The sequence below is a fragment of the Chiloscyllium punctatum genome, chromosome 2, assembly GCF_047496795.1.
Source record: "Chiloscyllium punctatum isolate Juve2018m chromosome 2, sChiPun1.3, whole genome shotgun sequence".
Classification (NCBI taxonomy): Eukaryota; Metazoa; Chordata; class Chondrichthyes; order Orectolobiformes; family Hemiscylliidae; genus Chiloscyllium; species Chiloscyllium punctatum.
In genome coordinates, this window is record NC_092740.1 from 127457013 (window position 1) to 127473886 (window position 16874).

Genomic DNA, 16874 nt, shown 5'->3' on the forward strand with positions numbered 1-16874 from the left:
TGACTGGGCTTACTAGGACCCGCGGTCAATCTGATTGGACATCGAGACTTCCCAGGCAAAATGCCCCTTCATTGGCTGTTTATGGACAAGATTCATTTAAGATGCGTCTGGACAGATGCGTGAGTAGGTGGGGAGCAGAGGGATACAGATGCTTAGGAATTGGGTGACAGGTTTAGACAGTGGATTTGGATCAGCTCATGCTTGGAGGGCCAAAGGGCCTGTTCCTGGGCTGTAAATTTTCTTTGTTCTCTTTGTTCCAAGATGAGGACTGTTATGGACCATTGCAGAAATTCAATTGCCCTTAACACAGTTAAAGCACGGAGAATGATGTGACAAGATTAAGGCAACTTAAAAAAAACTTCCCCTTTCATTCCCATAGTAGGAATATTAGGATTCTGGCCAGTGTCAATGGACTCTGGCTTTAAGCTCTGGCAGTCTAGAGGAGTCTCCTATTTGGGAGATTTATTTGATGGGAAGTCATGATGTCTTTCGGGCAGCTGAGTCAGGAATATGAGGTATCCAGGAGGGACTTCTTTCATTACTTTCAGGTTAGGGACTTTATACAGAAAAAGACTATATTGATGGTTAGTCCCTATAGGTCAGATATGAAAAGAAGAGTGCTCGGTCTACGGGCGCTCTCTTGGTCAGCACCCTCTATCACTTGTTAGGAGGCAATGTTTCGAAGAACATTGAGTGACTATGCGGAATCTAGACTCGGGAATTGGGGGTGGCACTCTCATCAGAGGCATAGGAGGATATTTGGGAGAACATATGGAAGATTTTGATTTGTAATAGGAAGCAGGCTCTGCAAGTGAAGGTACTCCACAGTGCTCATTTGGCACCAGAGGGGCATGCAAAAATTAAGACAGGAGCGTCCCCAATGTGCTCCAAATGTAAAACAGATGTTGGCACTCTTACTCATTGCATGTGGTCATGCCATAAGCTTCACAGGTATTGGAGTGCCATTGCGAGTATTTTGGAAGAGGTCTTCACAATTGAGGTTAAGTTGGATCCAGTGTCCCTCCTTTTGGATTTGCCAAATCTCCCTTCTTTGGACATGCATGGGAAGAAACTATATAATATTCTTTCATTCTGTGCGAGGAAGAACATTCTAATCAGCTGGGTGTCAGAGAATCCCCCAGGACTCTCGGAGTGGTGTAGGTTAGTTATGAAGTACATCCCCCGGACTTCCTTATGAGTATAGTGCACTAGAACTGTTTTAATAGGATGTGGCGGACCTTTCTGAACTATATAGCTACAGACGTGTTGGGTATGTTGGTCAGGGCCTTTGTGTAGTCATGAGGGCTGTGTCTGGCGGTCCGGGGACCCCTGGGAGGAAGAATCCTGAACAAATACGGGTATACCTACTGATGCTCCCGGTGATGGGGGAATTGCACTAAGTGCATTAACTTAACCGAATGCAATTTAATATACCTTGGTTTAATTTAGTTTTTCTTTTAGTTATTTACTGAATTGCAGATTTTGTCATTTTTTTTCTCTCTCCTCAGTGGTTTGTGGAGTATAGTAGTTTGTTTGTTTACTGTTATTGCCATTATATTATAAGGTTGCTATACTGTTTTGTAGTGATTTTGTACTTTTGTAAAAAGATGAATTATTTTCTTAGTATTTACAAAAACAGAAATTGGTATGCCTAGCTCTTCAAGTGCACTCAAAACAGAAATCCTACCTCATGCATGTGAATGAGTCTGAAGGTATTCACATTTGATCATGGGATGCGAGTGTGATGAGCTAGGACAACATTTATTGCCTATTCCTAATTGCCATTGTGATGTGACATAGGTTATTTATATATATTTTAATATCGTGTATTATTGAGATCAGAGTTATAAATTTTAACTAGTGGCATATGGATTTTACAAAAGGATTTAGTGAATATCTTGTCAGTATTTCTGTAGCCATGGTGACTTCTTTTAAAAACATCTTGGAGAGTAATGGGTTTTTCTTACATTGTTCACTTGTAAACTTTTCCCAAAGTAAATTGTTGGGCATTACATTCAATCTCAGAATGTCAGGTTTTGCTTTCTTTTGATCAGGGCAAACACCCATTGCTTGATTCTTAAAACCTATTTTGTTTGTGCAATTTTGATTTAGGTGATGTTAAATTTGCAAGGCAGTCGCTTCTGAGAAAGGGAGAAGTTGAAAATATATGACCTTTCCAGACCAGAAGTGTTTAGTTAGAACACTGAAATTGCGATTAGAGCAGAGAAAGCTTACACTCAGTTACGTAACATACTAAGAAAGAAGCTATCAGTTTCTCCTGACAAGGAATTGAAGTCACAGCTAAATCATATCCTATGTGGGATAGAAAAGGTCATTCTCTATGATGTTTGAGTACTGTAATGGGATTTGTTGGAACTGATGGGATTACATTTTTATTGTGCATTTCAAGATCTCATATATATTGCTTTTTTTCCTACGTTATTTTGATTAGTAATCTTCTTCGAATTGATAAAGCCAAATTTGCAACAAGAAACTACCTCACTGAATCAAAAATAAAAATGAAATACTACCTCTCAAGCCAGATTTCAATCTGGCATCTTCCTTGGCCAGTAATGACATCAGCTAGGATCATCATAATTGAAAAGATGGTAGTGACCTGCATTTTTCAATCATAGCAGTCTATGTGGTATGGGTACACCTATGATCAGTAAGGGGCTTTCCCAGGTTTTGACCAGTGACAGTGAAGGAATGGTAATATTGTTCCAAGTCAGGATGGTGCAAAGCTTTAGGATAATCTACAGAATGCGTGATTCCCAAGTATCTGTTGGTCTTGCCCTTTTATATGGTGGATATATCATTGTTGGTTAATTGATGCCATTGCTGGGTGTTGCAGCCAGGGCAAAAGCGACACTGGCGACAACTGTGGTTCAAACAGTCACCAAATAACTTTCAATTTAAGGCTAAAAATGGGTAGGAAAAATTTCATCTTGCCATGAATGTGTGTGTCAGAGTGGAGTTGCCTAGGCCAAGATCGACATAAGTTGGAGTATAGAAGTCAGCCTGTTGAAAAAGAGAAGGGAGAGGGTTTTCAAGTGACCCATGCCTGGGGGCAAGGAGCATTTGCACTGGAATGGTTTCACTTTGCAAACTTAGTTTCTTTGATAAGTGGAAAAAAAATTAAGATTTAGAAACATAGCTGCTACAATCACTTCAAACTGATTGAGTACCATAATTTCTCAGTTAACTTTGCAGATGCGTTCTTGAGAAGTTCAATTTTAAGCGAATAGGGCTTTTCTTTTACAATCAGTATAAAAGCTGCAGTTGGCTTTCATTGAACCTTTCTTGTCAGAAAAACGCTGAAACATTAAAGTCTTAACGTGAAATACTACGCATGTGAAACTCATTTGTAAATTACTTCTAATAATTAAGAATATTTTAATAAAATAAAAGAAATATGCCAACTCTTTTTACTGACTTAATACTTTCCCCCTCTCCCGTAAGTCAGCCCCTCTGTCGAACAAACTCGCCCCCCTCCCTTCCTAACACTTTTCCATTACCTAGCCTCTTGCTCACTGATTGTCCCATTAATGGACTCTTCTGCCCACTAACTCTCTCTCATTTGCTGACTGTCTCCTGCTCCATCTTGGTTCTCTCCTGTTCATTGATCATCCTGCTCATCAGCTTTCCACTCGCTGGCCTGCTGTGTTACTGGCCATTTTCTTCTCCTGCTCACTTTTCATCCTCTCCTTCTTCTACTGCTAGACGACTTTCCTGCTTCCTTCCCAACATGTTCTCCCTCTGCAACTCTCACCTGCTTCCAACTCTCACCTATTGATTCTCTCCCTCCACAACTCTCTTTCCTGCTCAAAGCCTTCCCACTGGCTGACCCTCCAATTTGCCAGCCTTTGGTATTCATTCTCTCCCATGCCTTTCCTAACACTCTCCCACTTGCTGACCTTCCCATTTGCCACCTCTCCCTCTCCCAAACTTCCTCTTGTTCCATTTCCAACTCTCTCCTATTAAATGACACTGCTGCTGGCCAAAACTGCTACTGGCTGACATCTTCCCACTTGCTTCCTCTCCTGCTCACTGTCTCTCCTGCTCATTGCTTCCTTCTCCTGAATGCTCACAGTGAGGAAACAAGAAAGGGAGTCAGAATAGCTAGGAGTGTGTTTGAGATAGAAATGCAATACTGTTCCAATATCATTCCTAGTTTGCTGTTGGCATGTTACTTCTAACATGAAGTACTGATTTTGGGTGGGGTGGGGGGGTTGGTGGTGGAGGGATTCATCTTTACAAAAAAGGCAGTGGAGACCAGACTGTTACCCTATAAGCTCATAACATTGCGTTAAACTGGAGCTGAGATTGAGTGTTGAGATGTTGTATAGAAACGCAGTTACTGACAAAAAGACAAAGCAACGTTCAGAGCTGTGAAAGTGCCACTAAAAGCATTTGAAGAGCACAATGCAGATATAGGCACAGTGGGCTGAGGGGCCTCTTACTGTGTAGTAAGCCATCTGTGAATATGTGAATTATTTAGCTCAGCTCATAGAACCCTGTGCAAATAGGAGATTGGATTGTATTTGGCCTAAGGGATCCTTCAGTGAGAGCACATCCATTGACAGAGGAGAAGCATACTCTCAGAAGAGTGATTAATAGTTGTAGAATTGCCAAGGTTGTAAATCTGAAGCTCCAGCACATTCATGGCAGAACATACTAGGCCTTTCATTATTTTGGTTGACATTCCGGGTCCAAAGGGCAGAATAATCATGAATAAAAGGCAGAATGAAAATACTGCAGAGGACATCAAGCAAAAGGAATGAAGGCATGTCCAGTGTGGAAAACAGCATTTTCACAACAATAAACTGAATTATTTTACACACAGGTGTAAAAGTTAAAGTCGCCATTGTCCGAGGGGACCAGAGCCCTGTTGTCTCAGAGAGAGATTTAACCTGAGGGTCACCACACCTCAGACAAGAGACTAGGTTGGAAAGTTGGGAAGAGAGAACAAAGAACAAACAACATTACAGCACAGGAACAGGCCCTTCAGACCTCCAAGCCTGCACCAATTCAGATCCTCTATCAAAACCTGTCGTCTATTTTCTAAGGATCTATATCCCTCTGCTCCTTACCCATCCATGTATCTGTTCAGATACATTTTAAATTATGCTACCCTGCCTGCCTCTACCTCCTCCGCTGGCAATGCGTTCCAGGCACCCACCACCCTCTGTGTAAAGAACCTTCCATGCATATCTCCCTTAAACGTATCCCCTCTCACCTTTATCTCATGACCCCGAGTAATTGAATCCGCCATTTTGGGAAAACGCTTCTTACTATCCACCCTGTCTATACCTCTCATGATTCTGTAGACCTCAAATCAGGTCCCCCTTCAACCTCCATCTTTCTAATGAAAATAATCCTAATCTACTCAACCTCTCTTCATAGCTAATGCCCTCCACACCAGGCAGCATCCTGGTAAACCCCCCTGCCCCTCTCCAAAGCATCCACATCCTTTTAGTAGTATGACAAACAGAATTGTATGCAGTATTCCAAATGCAGCCAGACCAAAGTCCTATACAAACATAACATGACCTGTCAATTCGTGTACGCAATACCCTGGCCAATGAAGGAAAGTATGCCTTATGCCTTCTTGACCACTATCAACCTGCATTGCTACCTTCAAGGTAAGCAACGGACCTGAACACCTAGATCTCTCTGTACATAAATTTTCCCCAGGGCTCTTCCATTTACTGTATTGTTTGCTCTTGAATTGGATCTTCCAAAATGCATTATCTCATACTTGCCCAAGTTGAACTTCATCTGCCATTTCTCCATCCAACTCTCCAATCCATCTATATTCTACTGCATTCTCTGACAGTCCCCTTCACTATCTACTACTCCAGCAATCTTAGTGTCATCTGCAAACTTGTTCATGAGGTAACCTACACCTTCCTCCAAATCATTTACGCATATCACAAACAACAGTGGTCCCAACACAGATCCCTGTGGAACACCACTGGTCACAGTTCTCCATTTTGAGAAACTCCCTTCCACCACTACTTTTTGCTTCCTGCTGCCCAGCCAGTTCTATATCCATCTAGCTAGTATACACTGGACCCCATGCAACTTCACCTTCGCCATCAGCCCACCATGGGCAACCTTATCAAACGTGACATCTACAGCCCTTCATTCATTAATCAACTTTGTCACTTCCACAAAGAAGTCTACTAAGTTGGTAAGATATGACCTTCCCTGCACAAAACCATATTGCCTATCACTAATAAGCCCATTTCCCTCCAAATGTAAATAGATCCTGTCCTTCAGTATCTTCTCCAGCAGCTTCCCTACCATTGACATCAGGCTCACTGGTCTATAATTACCTGGATTATCCCTGATATCCTTCTTAAACAAGGGGACAATACTAGCAAGTCTCCAGTCCTCCGGGACCTCACCCATGTTCAAGGACGCTGCAAAGATATCTGTTAAGGCCCCAGCTATTTCCTCTCTAACTTCCTTTAGTAACTGAGGATAGATCCCATCCGGACCTGGGAACTTGTCCACCCAACACTTTAGAATACCCAACACTTCCTCCCTCCTTATGCCAACTTGACCTAGAGTGATCAAACATCTGTGCCCAACCTCAACATCCGGCATGTCCCTCTCCTTGGTGAATAGTGATGCAAAGTGCTCATTAAGAATCCCACTCATTTTCACTGACTCCACGCATAACTTCCCTCCTTTGTCCCTGAGTGGGCCAACCCTTTCTCTAGTTACCCTCTTGCTCCTTACATACAGCTTTCAGAGTGACGTCAGGGAACTGAACCCACACTGCTGGCATCACTCTGCATTGAAAATCAACTGTCCAGCCAACTGAGCTAACCAACACAACTGTATGGCTAAAAGAAAGTAGGTACAGAATGCTGTTGGAGAGATATCCGCCCAAGGTTCAGAGAAATCATACAACAGATTGGTTCAGTTAGGTCAATGGGTGTGACACAGTTTGTAACAGTTGGAATAATGACTGCAGAAGGAGAACATCAGATCAGCATATCGTTGGAAGGCCACTCCAAAATGGTACAGATCAGGTCTCACACAATGGTATAGCAGAGATCTTGACTCTAAGGACTGACTTAGCTTCATTTTATCTGTAACGCTAGAACAGATAGAACCAGAAATTGAAATCTATAACTATATCGCCACCTACTGACACAACTACTATGAAAGATATTGTTGTACTTGCATGGATAACAATTTACATTTCATAAAGCCTTTCTTGCAGTGAAACATGCCAAGTTACTTCAGAAAAATGATTATTAAACAAAAGTTGACAGCCAGGCACATCAAAATTTTAGCACATGTAAAATAAAGAAAATAAATTGGGCCTCGTCATAAGTATAATTTATCAATACAGATGATTACACTTGAAGAGTTTGCAAAAACCTTTAAGGTTACATTAATCAACTGCAGCATTCTCTCAATGACTTACCTCTTACGAAGTTCTTTTACCGCTGTTTTCTGATCCATTAATGGCATTTTTTCCCTGAGTCGATAATCGTCCTTAAAACTAATTTGAGACATGAATGCCTCTGACGTGGTGCTCCAGTCCTGCAACAAAATAAAAGTCAGATTTTAATTTCATGTACTGCTTCTCAGACTGAAGAAACTAGAAGTCCCACAAAATCTCCGTTAAATCTCAACATTGACCAACAGAAAGGAATACAGGAACACTGGGATGTCCCACAGACTTGTGAGCCTATACTGTCATTCTGTTGGAACATGGCTGATCTGTATATTAACATTGGTACTGCAACCATTAATACCTATAATCAGCAAGAGTCTTGTTAACCACAAAATTTTCAATTGGCCCATAGCCTCAAAAGTTTTCCAGGATAGGACAGTACCAGATTTCCATGAGCCTTTGTGCAAAGAAATGCTTTCTGAATTAATACCCAAGGATCCTTTCAGTTCAACTCAACAAAGAGTGGGAAATTGAAAATAATATAATGGGATTAATGTGAATTGATGCTCACAGCAAAAGTTGCTTAATCTTGAGAAATTATGAATACGAGAAGAAAGTGAGGACTGCAGATGCTGGAGATCAGAGCTGAAAATGTGTTGCTGGAAAAGCGCAGCAGGTCAAGCAGCATCCAAGGAGCAGAAGAATCGACGTTTCGGGCATGAGCCTGAAGAAGGTGGTTTGGGGTCAGTTTCATTTTTATTCCAGGACTTACAGAAGGTTTTCAGTCCTCTATCTTTTCCTGATAAATATTCAGCTTCAGTGTGTCAAAAGCCTGTGAAGACCCACACTATAATTCAGAATTTAGAAGGTTCTAGATGAGCATTCTTTCTAAGCTGTGTGGCTGCATGCTGGTCGGTGTGCTGGCGCGTTGACTTCTAGTTTTGGAATTTGCTGCCAAATACGGAGATCGGCACACTGAGGAAAAATATTTTAGAAGGAGCATTGTTTCACAGGTCAGGTAATTGCCCTAAGGAAATTTCAATTTCCTGGACAATATCTGCAGAGTTAGCTATGTCAGGATTTCTGCATGGTCCTGATGTTCACCTCCAGTCTTCAGTACTGCAAAGACCATCTCCTCAATGGAATTCCTCGGTTATTGTCACAGAGACTTTGTGGAGGACCAGATCACCCTCATGGGTGATGCTTATGGCACTCCCTAGTATTTCTTTCAGACCTATATGTAGACAGATAGCCCTTGTTTAACATCTTCTGCGAACATTAATACCACCAACAGTGCAGCATTCCTCAAATCTACACTAGGAATGCCAGTTGGTTTATATGCTCAACCTTTTTGAGACTGGGACTCGAACTCACAATATTCTGGGCTCAAGTTTACTTTTATGGAGGCGGAAAAGTTTTGAATGAATTATAATCTCCTCCTGAGGCCGCAGAGTGAGAAAGTCTACCCACCAAGTCTGGAGGGAAAATTAACTCCAAGTCAAATTATCTCCAAGGTCACAGTTTATTCTCTAATGATTCACATGGTATATTAATACAAATCATATTGCATCTTTGAAGGTTATTCCTAAAAATGGGGAAATCTTGTTTTATCATGGTGAATGGACCAGTTTGTACCCAGAAAGATCCTGCTCCCATCATCAATTCGCTTGGATGTGTATACAATCCATCAATACAACAAGCTTTGCCAAAATCTATTTTGACACCTTTGAGTACAGGAGTTGGGATGTGATGTTGAAGTTGTATGGGACATTGGTGAAGTTTTTTCTGGAGTACTGTGTCCAGTCTGGTCGCCCTGTTATAAGAAAGATATTATTAAACTGGAGAGGTTTCAGAAAAGATTGACCAAGTTGTTGCTGGGATTGTAGGGTTTGATTTATAAAAATAGACTGGAAAGATTAGGATTTTTTTCACTGGAGCACAGGAGGTTGAGGGGTGACCTATTTGAGATTTAGAAAATCATGAGGGGCACAGATAAGGTGAATGACCAGGATCCACTCCCACCCCCCTCAAGACTGGAGGAGTTCAAAGTTAGGGGGCATATTTTTAAAGTGAGGTGAAAGATTTAAAAAGGACATGAGGGCCAATCTTTTGTTTAGACAGAGAGTCATTGGTGTCTGGAATGATCTGCCAGAGAAAGTGACGGATGCAGGTACAGTTACAACATTTAAAAGACATTTGGATACATTTGAAGGTTTGGAGGGAGACGGACCAAGCTCAGGAAAGTGGGACTGGTTTAGTTTGGGGAACATGGTTGTGCGTGGCTGGTTGGACCAAAGGGTTTGTTTCCATGTTGTATGATCAGGAGTCAAATAGTGGATCTTAGCTCATCAACCTAAAGATAAAAATCGATCAAAAATTACAAAGTTGAAACAATATACTCATTTAATGATTCAAATGTCACTTACTCCTGGGGGAACACTTATAAACCGTTTGTACGTTGAGCGGTGTAAGTTTTTCCAATATCCCTCTGGGATAGCATCCATATCATAATCTTTAGGTTCTGCTTCTCTGTGCTGATACCTGCAAATGGAAAGATATGAAAACTCTTGACTCAAGATTGGAAAAGCACAGCAGGTCAGGCAGCATCAGAAGAGCAGGAAAATCAGGCAAAAGCCCTTCATTAGGAATGAGGCTGGGAGCCACGGGGGTGGAGAGATAAAATGATTCATAGTCATACAGCATGAAAACTCTTGAGTCCATTTTTTAAATTATTAATTGAAGGGATGTGGGCATTGTTGACCAGGCTAGTATTTATTGCCTATCCCTAACTGCCCTGGAGAAAGTGCTGGTGTGTTGCCATCATAAACCAATGCAGTCCATGTGGTATATCCACAATACTACCAGGAAGGGAGCCCTCATTTTTTGACCCAGCAAACAGTGAAGAAACAGTGATGTATTTCCAAGTCAGGATGGAGTGAGATATGTTGAGGGTGGTCTTCCCATGCGTCTGTTGGCCTTGTTCTTCTAGGTGACAGAGGTCATAGGTTTAGAAGGTGCCATCAAAGAAAACTTGGGCTCCAAACTCATCGACATTTACAGCACTAAAGGAGGTCATTCACCCCTTCACGTCTATGCCAGTCAACAGAGATCTGACTATATTGATTCCAACTTCCAGCTTTTGGCTCATCGCTCTGGAAACTCTGGCAAAACAACTGAATATCTAAGTACAACTAAAATGTTATTAGTGTTTCGGACTGCCACCACCTTTTCAGGCAGAGAATTCCAGATTCCTCTTACCCATGGCGTGAAAAAATTGTATTCTCAACTCTTACCTCTTACCTTAACTCTCTGCCCCCTGTTTAGTGACTCCTTGAACAATGGAAAAGATGCCTTCCTATCCATTCTGTCCATGTCCCTCAATCTTCTACATTTCTATCAGGTCTCTAAGGAAGACAATCCCAGCCTATCCTCATTTGGAGTGAATGTTACTGCCTTGGTGAGGGTGCAAAGGAAATTTTCTCGAATAGTATCTCGGATATGAGGGATTTCAATTATGTGGAGATGTCAAAGCATTCTCCTTAGGACAAAGAGGGCTAAGGGGAGATTTAATAGAAATGGGCAAAATCCTGAAGGACTTTGTTGGACTAAGTAAGGAAAAACTTTCTGGTGATTGGAGGGTCAGTAATCTAAAGATTCAGATTTAAGGTGATTGACAAGAAAGTCAGTAACATTTTGTGATCTCAAACTCGTTGCGTAAAGGGCATTGGAAGCAGATTCAATAATATCTTTCAAAAGGAATTTGGACAAATACACAAATATTCGACAGGAAAATACTGTTGTTGAGGAAGTAGGGGTAGTTGGATCTGTTTTACATTTAGCATTGGCAAAATGGGCCAAATGGCCTTTTTCTTTGCCCTCATGCTTCCCTGTGACTCATGATGTATATTTAAAATACAGTTTAATTTGTAAGATACCTAATCAGAGTGGTTAGATTTACGTCATGTGAAAAGCACGCATGCAAGCAGTGGACAGGGGCAGCAGTAGTTGGAGTGAGCAGAAATACAGCTCTAGACGATAAACACTACTGATCCAAAAGAGCAACTGGGACAGCACTAAAGCAAATGGTTAACCTGGGTCAGAAAGATGGCATCAACACTGAAGAAGACTCCACGTAGTTTCCTCAGTGTTCAAGGAATGCTTATTCATGGCTTTAGCCAAGACACCATTGCAGGACAAGTTGAGTTAGCAAGTCCCAAGAACTACCTCAGCTGGTACAGAGATTGTGGTTGCACTGTTAGTGTCATACAGAAGAAAAGCACAGAGAATCTCAAGGGGTCAGACCTCTCCTGTTTCTGTAGCAAGACCACCACTAAGTCAAAATGCTGTGGATTTGAGTTTCACTCCAGAGTCATGAAGACACAAGACCAAAAGATACAAGATATAGGAGCAGAAGGAGGCCATTTGGCCCATTGAGTCTGTTCTGCCATTCAGGCTGATCTGATAATCCTCAATTCCACTTTCCTGCCTTTTCCCCATAATTCTTGATCCCTTCACTGATTAAAAATATCTGTCTCAGCCTTAAATAATACATTTAACGACTCAGCCACACCAGCCCTTTGTGATGAAGAATTCCACAATTCACTACAACTTAAGAGAAGAAATTCCTCCTCACCTTTGTCCTAATGTGTGACCCCTTATTCTTGAATCTTGCCCGCCAGTCCTAGATTCTCCCAGGAGAAACAACCTTTCCTCATCTACCCTGTCAATTCCCAAAGAATCTTGTATACTTCAATAAGGTCACCTCTTGTTATTTTATACTCCAATGAGTTCAGGCCCAATCTACTTAAATTCTCCTCATTAGATGGTCCCTCCATACTTTGGATCAGTCTAGTGAACCTCAAGTCGAGGATGGCACTATCAGTGCAGCACTGAGGGAGCACTGAAATAACAAATTAAATCAGTTCTGAAGAGGGGCCACTAGATTTGAAACCTTAACTCTGTTTTCACTCCACAAATGCTGCCAAACATAGTTTTGCCAGCAAATTCTGTTTCTGTTTGTTTCAGATCTCCAGTATCTGTAGTTCTTTGTTTTATTATATCAGTCTTCCCCGTTTGATTGACTTGCTTTTACTTTAGAAGATAAGAAACACGAGTAAACCATTTAGCCCTTCAAGCCTGCTCCCATTGCTTCTACACTGAGAATACAGTTACTTCCTAATGACTTAGCTATGCAACAAAGACAAGTGAATGTTGCTTTGTAAAGCTAAGAGAATATTAGGGCAAACTGTGTGGCTACACCTCCTCTACAGTCCTCTGGCACTCCCACATAAATGACAGCAATGCCATAGCCCCAATGCAACATTCACAGCAAATTGTGGCCCAATAAACAAACTGTCATAATGTACAAGCAATGCTGACAGCACACACAACCTGTTCTCTGCCACCCCACCCTCTCTGTCTTCTCCAAACTTTGTGTCGACTTGATTTATAAAGCTGGCTGAACTACCCTCTTTGCCATTAGGATCATTTTCAGCATTAACAGAGGAAATAGAGCTGCAACATCCCAGAATACTCAATGGTAATGTACCAAAACAAAAGTGCTATTGTGGTTCCTACTGCCTTTATATTGAAGAAGCTATTCAAAGTTTAATAAAACTTCCAAATTGACCTCTTACCAGTTGCAGACTAACACGGGCCTGCTGTATTTCTTATAATTCGAGCGGAGAGTAAGAGAACCTTTTCGATCTGGATTATCCAGTTGAAAGTTCTGACGGATGTTCCAGTTTGCCCACATCGTGCTGCCCCACTAACCTTGGTTGGCTTGTGTGCTCACCCAAACTCTATCCACTGCTTTAGCCTCGTTATTTCCCTGCACCTCTCTGTCTCACCACACTCTTGTTATGGCTTGCTCCTCTAGCCAATAATTCCTTGGCACTTTCTCAGAAAGTACCCTTTCTCAATACTCTCTTAGTTTCTTTGATCTCTCCTGTCTTTTTCTCTCAGCTTAGTGCTGTCTCTCAATAATTGTCACAGTCTCTCCAATCTCTTGTTATTTCTTATCTTTCTCTCTCAGGTTTCTGCCTCACTTAATTCTCTTACTTATATTTGATGCATTTGTCTCATTTGTCAACTATCTTTCCCTCCCTTCCTCTGTTTGGTATATTTGCAACTCTGGCTGTTAATAAAATTTGTTGCCTTTACTGCCTTATCTGCCGTTATACTTTGTCTTCTCTCTGTCTGTTGCTTTCATTCACTTGATATCTCTCATTTTCTAAGCATCATTTTTCATGTTTCCTGCCTTTACTTTCTTTTAATTCTATTTGTGCTGGCTACCTTGTTTTAAATATCTTCCTCAATTCAATTCCTCTACCCCTTCCAATCTCCCTCTGATAGAGGCCTTCACACACTCCCTCTGATAGAGGCCTTCACACACTCTTTTGTCTCCTTCTTAAAGAGTACCTCTACATATCCTTTGCTCTAACTATTGGCTTATCATTACCTCCTTTATGTATCCTCTGCCAGTTATGGTTTTCTACAATGGTCATCTATATTCCTCCTTCTATCAGTTTATTCTATTAGCACTGTCTCTCTCTTACCAATTGTCTCTGTTGCTATCTCACTTCCTTCTGAATAGGGCTCTTATTTCTATCTGTTTCTCAATTCTCTCCTATCTCCCTCTCTCATCATCCCACCACGCAGTTGTCTTTTTAGATTTTGCCTGTCTCTCTTTATCTTTTTCAATTCCCTTCTATCACCTCTCAGTTCCCTCTACTTTTCTTATTTTAGTTCCCACTACTTCGCTCTCTCTTATTACTTTCCTGTCTCCCCTTCAGTCACCTGCTACCTCTCTCCTATTTCTCTTCTATCTCTCCCTCTGTTTCTTCCCTGCCACAGAGTGCTCTCCCTATCAATACAATCCTAGCTGTCACTCACCTCCTCTGCCTATCTCTCAGTTCCCTCCTAGCCCACAGTTGTCTGTTGTTGTTATTATAGTTACACCTCTCTCTCCCTGTCTTTCTTCCTCTCTGTAGCTCTTTAAAGAGACACTTTGCCCAGGGCTAAGTGAGGAGTCTGCTCGCCTTCTAAAGTAGCGCCGACTTTGCACTGGGCTTCGAAGCCGGCGGCTCTGAGGTTTATCCCAAGCAACAAAAGTGACTGAAACAAACGTTGTCCGGCGTTAAAATAGCAAAGCCCTGCGCACATTGCAATCATTTAACGCCGTTGCCATGGACGCTTGGGGCGGTGAACACTGAGTGGCCTTAAACGGAATCCCTACGCTGCTGAACTATTTCCCCAAAGTTGGCGAGTTTGCAAAAGTTGGTTGCAATTTACAAATTAAAATGTTCGATTTTAAATAAAGGTTTTATTTAATTTGTGATAGAGAAATAACAGTTAAGATTTGCAATAGGAAGGTAGCCACACATCTCCAGCCTGTACTGTGTTTTATGTATGCAATGTAATTACTTTTAAAAAGTGTCAGTTTGACTTCTCATGGTAAAATGCGTGTATTTTTAATATATTCAGCTATCAATAATATATTCAAACTCAACTAGACTCACCACATAAAGGCAGTGGCTACAAGAGCAGGTCAGAGGCTTGCAGCACTGCAGAGAGTAACTCACCTACTCACTCCCCAAAGCCTGTACACCAGCTAAAGGCAAGTCAGGAGTGTGATGGAATACTCCCCACTTGCCTGGATGGGTGCAGCTCCAACAACATTCAAGAAGCTTGACACCATCCAGGACAAAGCAGCCTGCTTGTTTGGCACTGTATACACACACATTCACTCCCTCCATCTACAAGATGCACTGCATAAATTCACCAAAAATCCTTACAAAGCCACAATCGCTTCCATCTAGAAGTACAAGGATAGCAGATATATGGGAACACCACCAACTTCCCGCTCCCGTCCAAGCCACTCACCATCCTTGGAAATGTATCACTTGGTCAAAATCCTGGAGTCACATTGTGGGTCAACCCACAGCAGGTGGACTACAGTAGTTCAAGAAGGCTGTTCACTATCACTTTCTCAAGGGCAGCTAGGGACGAGCAACAAATCGTCAGCCAGCAATGCCCGCATCCCACAAATGAGTGACAAAAAGTTTAAAAAACATTCAAGGTCTCAATCTGTTCATGATCTCATTGAATTGTGGAAAAGGTTTGAGGGGTTGAATGGCCTCCTCTTTGTATTCTTTCCTCATTAACAGTATCCCTGCTCTTTGTGTCAACCATTCCATGTGGTAGCAAATTCCACATTCCCACTCTTCTCTGGCTACAGAAGCTTCTTCCGAATTTCCTATTTGACTTATTCCGGGACAGTCTTATTTTGATGGCCCTACATTTGTTCCACTCCACTACCTATCTTTATGACTACCCTGCCAAAGCCACTCACAATTTTCAGGTGAATTTGTCACTGAGCCACAGAAAATAGGACATTTAGCTAAAAATCTGACCAAATAGGTAGATTTTAAATGGCATCTTGATGGATGATACTTAAGGATGAGGAAGACAGAGAATATTCCAGAACTTGGCACGCAGGTATCTGAAAGCTGGAGCGATGAAAATGGAGGACATGTATTTGGCCATTCCAGGAATCTCCTCTCTGAACCTCTGCACCTCTTATGCCCCTTTAAAGATGTCCCTAGAATCTCTATGTCTTCAATCATTTGTATGCCACTTGTTCCAAAAGTTCCTAATGTGCCTCATTGTCAAATTTTGTCTGACAGTACTCATAAACTGCTGCTTGATAGTGTTAAAGGAGCTACATAGATGCAAGTTATTGTTCATGACATTGAAATAATTCAATGTTGCCCCCTGCAGTTAGTGTTAACACATAATGGGTGGCCATTCAGCTCATCCTGTCTAGTCTGACATTCTTAACATCCAACAGATACTTGGATTTGAACCTCGAGCTTCCATCTTAGAGGCACCTGTGACACAAGACATGTCAGGTAAAGGTACATACGTCCTAGACACTATCACAGAGGGTATAAAGTAAGTGCTTTAGGCAGGTGACCCAGAATTGGATGGGTCTACCGAGCAAAATCGACAATCCAAATTAATTGACCCTGAAGCCCGTTACGATGTCTTGGGGATGATTACAAGTCGCTATATAAATGCAATTGGTTTAGTTATAAATTACTTGTTTGCGAAGGGGGTTGCCATGGTGAGGGCAAATGGGGATGGGGGAAAATCAAGCCTTCCAAATGTTTACTCATGTGGATTTTTGAATTTCATCGTTGAGTTGAGCACCTAGTTATTTGGGGGGGGGAGGGTATAAAAGTTGTCTGAATATAATCGGGGAGAAATCTTTCTTTTTCTTTTTAAGTTGTAAGTTCTGTCCTTTAAAATTGCAGAATCCCCAGGGGAAGGTTTTGCAACCAGGGGCTGAAGGTAGACCTCTGCCACCTTTCTGCTGCCCCGCTCCGTGGTCTGTTTTTCCAAGAACTTTTCAGTTCTCCCCTAAAAAAAAATATACAAATAAATGTTTGTC

The 16874-nt window shown here is 41.7% G+C and overlaps 1 protein-coding gene across 1 annotated transcript in view; it reads right to left on the reverse strand.

Moving 5' to 3' along the window:
* LOC140489100 (cilia- and flagella-associated protein 95-like) overlaps nucleotides 1-14525 on the reverse strand; it is a 39127-nt gene extending 24602 nt beyond the window's left edge. Inside the window, exons 1-3 of the mRNA XM_072588340.1 lie at nucleotides 13057-14525; nucleotides 9847-9961; nucleotides 7448-7566 (exon numbers count right to left, since the gene is read on the reverse strand). Coding sequence (XP_072444441.1) covers nucleotides 7448-7566; nucleotides 9847-9961; nucleotides 13057-13175 — 353 coding nt within the window. The 5' untranslated portion in view covers nucleotides 13176-14525. The remainder of the gene's footprint in view (nucleotides 1-7447; nucleotides 7567-9846; nucleotides 9962-13056) is intronic.
* Between the last annotated feature and the right edge of the window lie 2349 nt (nucleotides 14526-16874).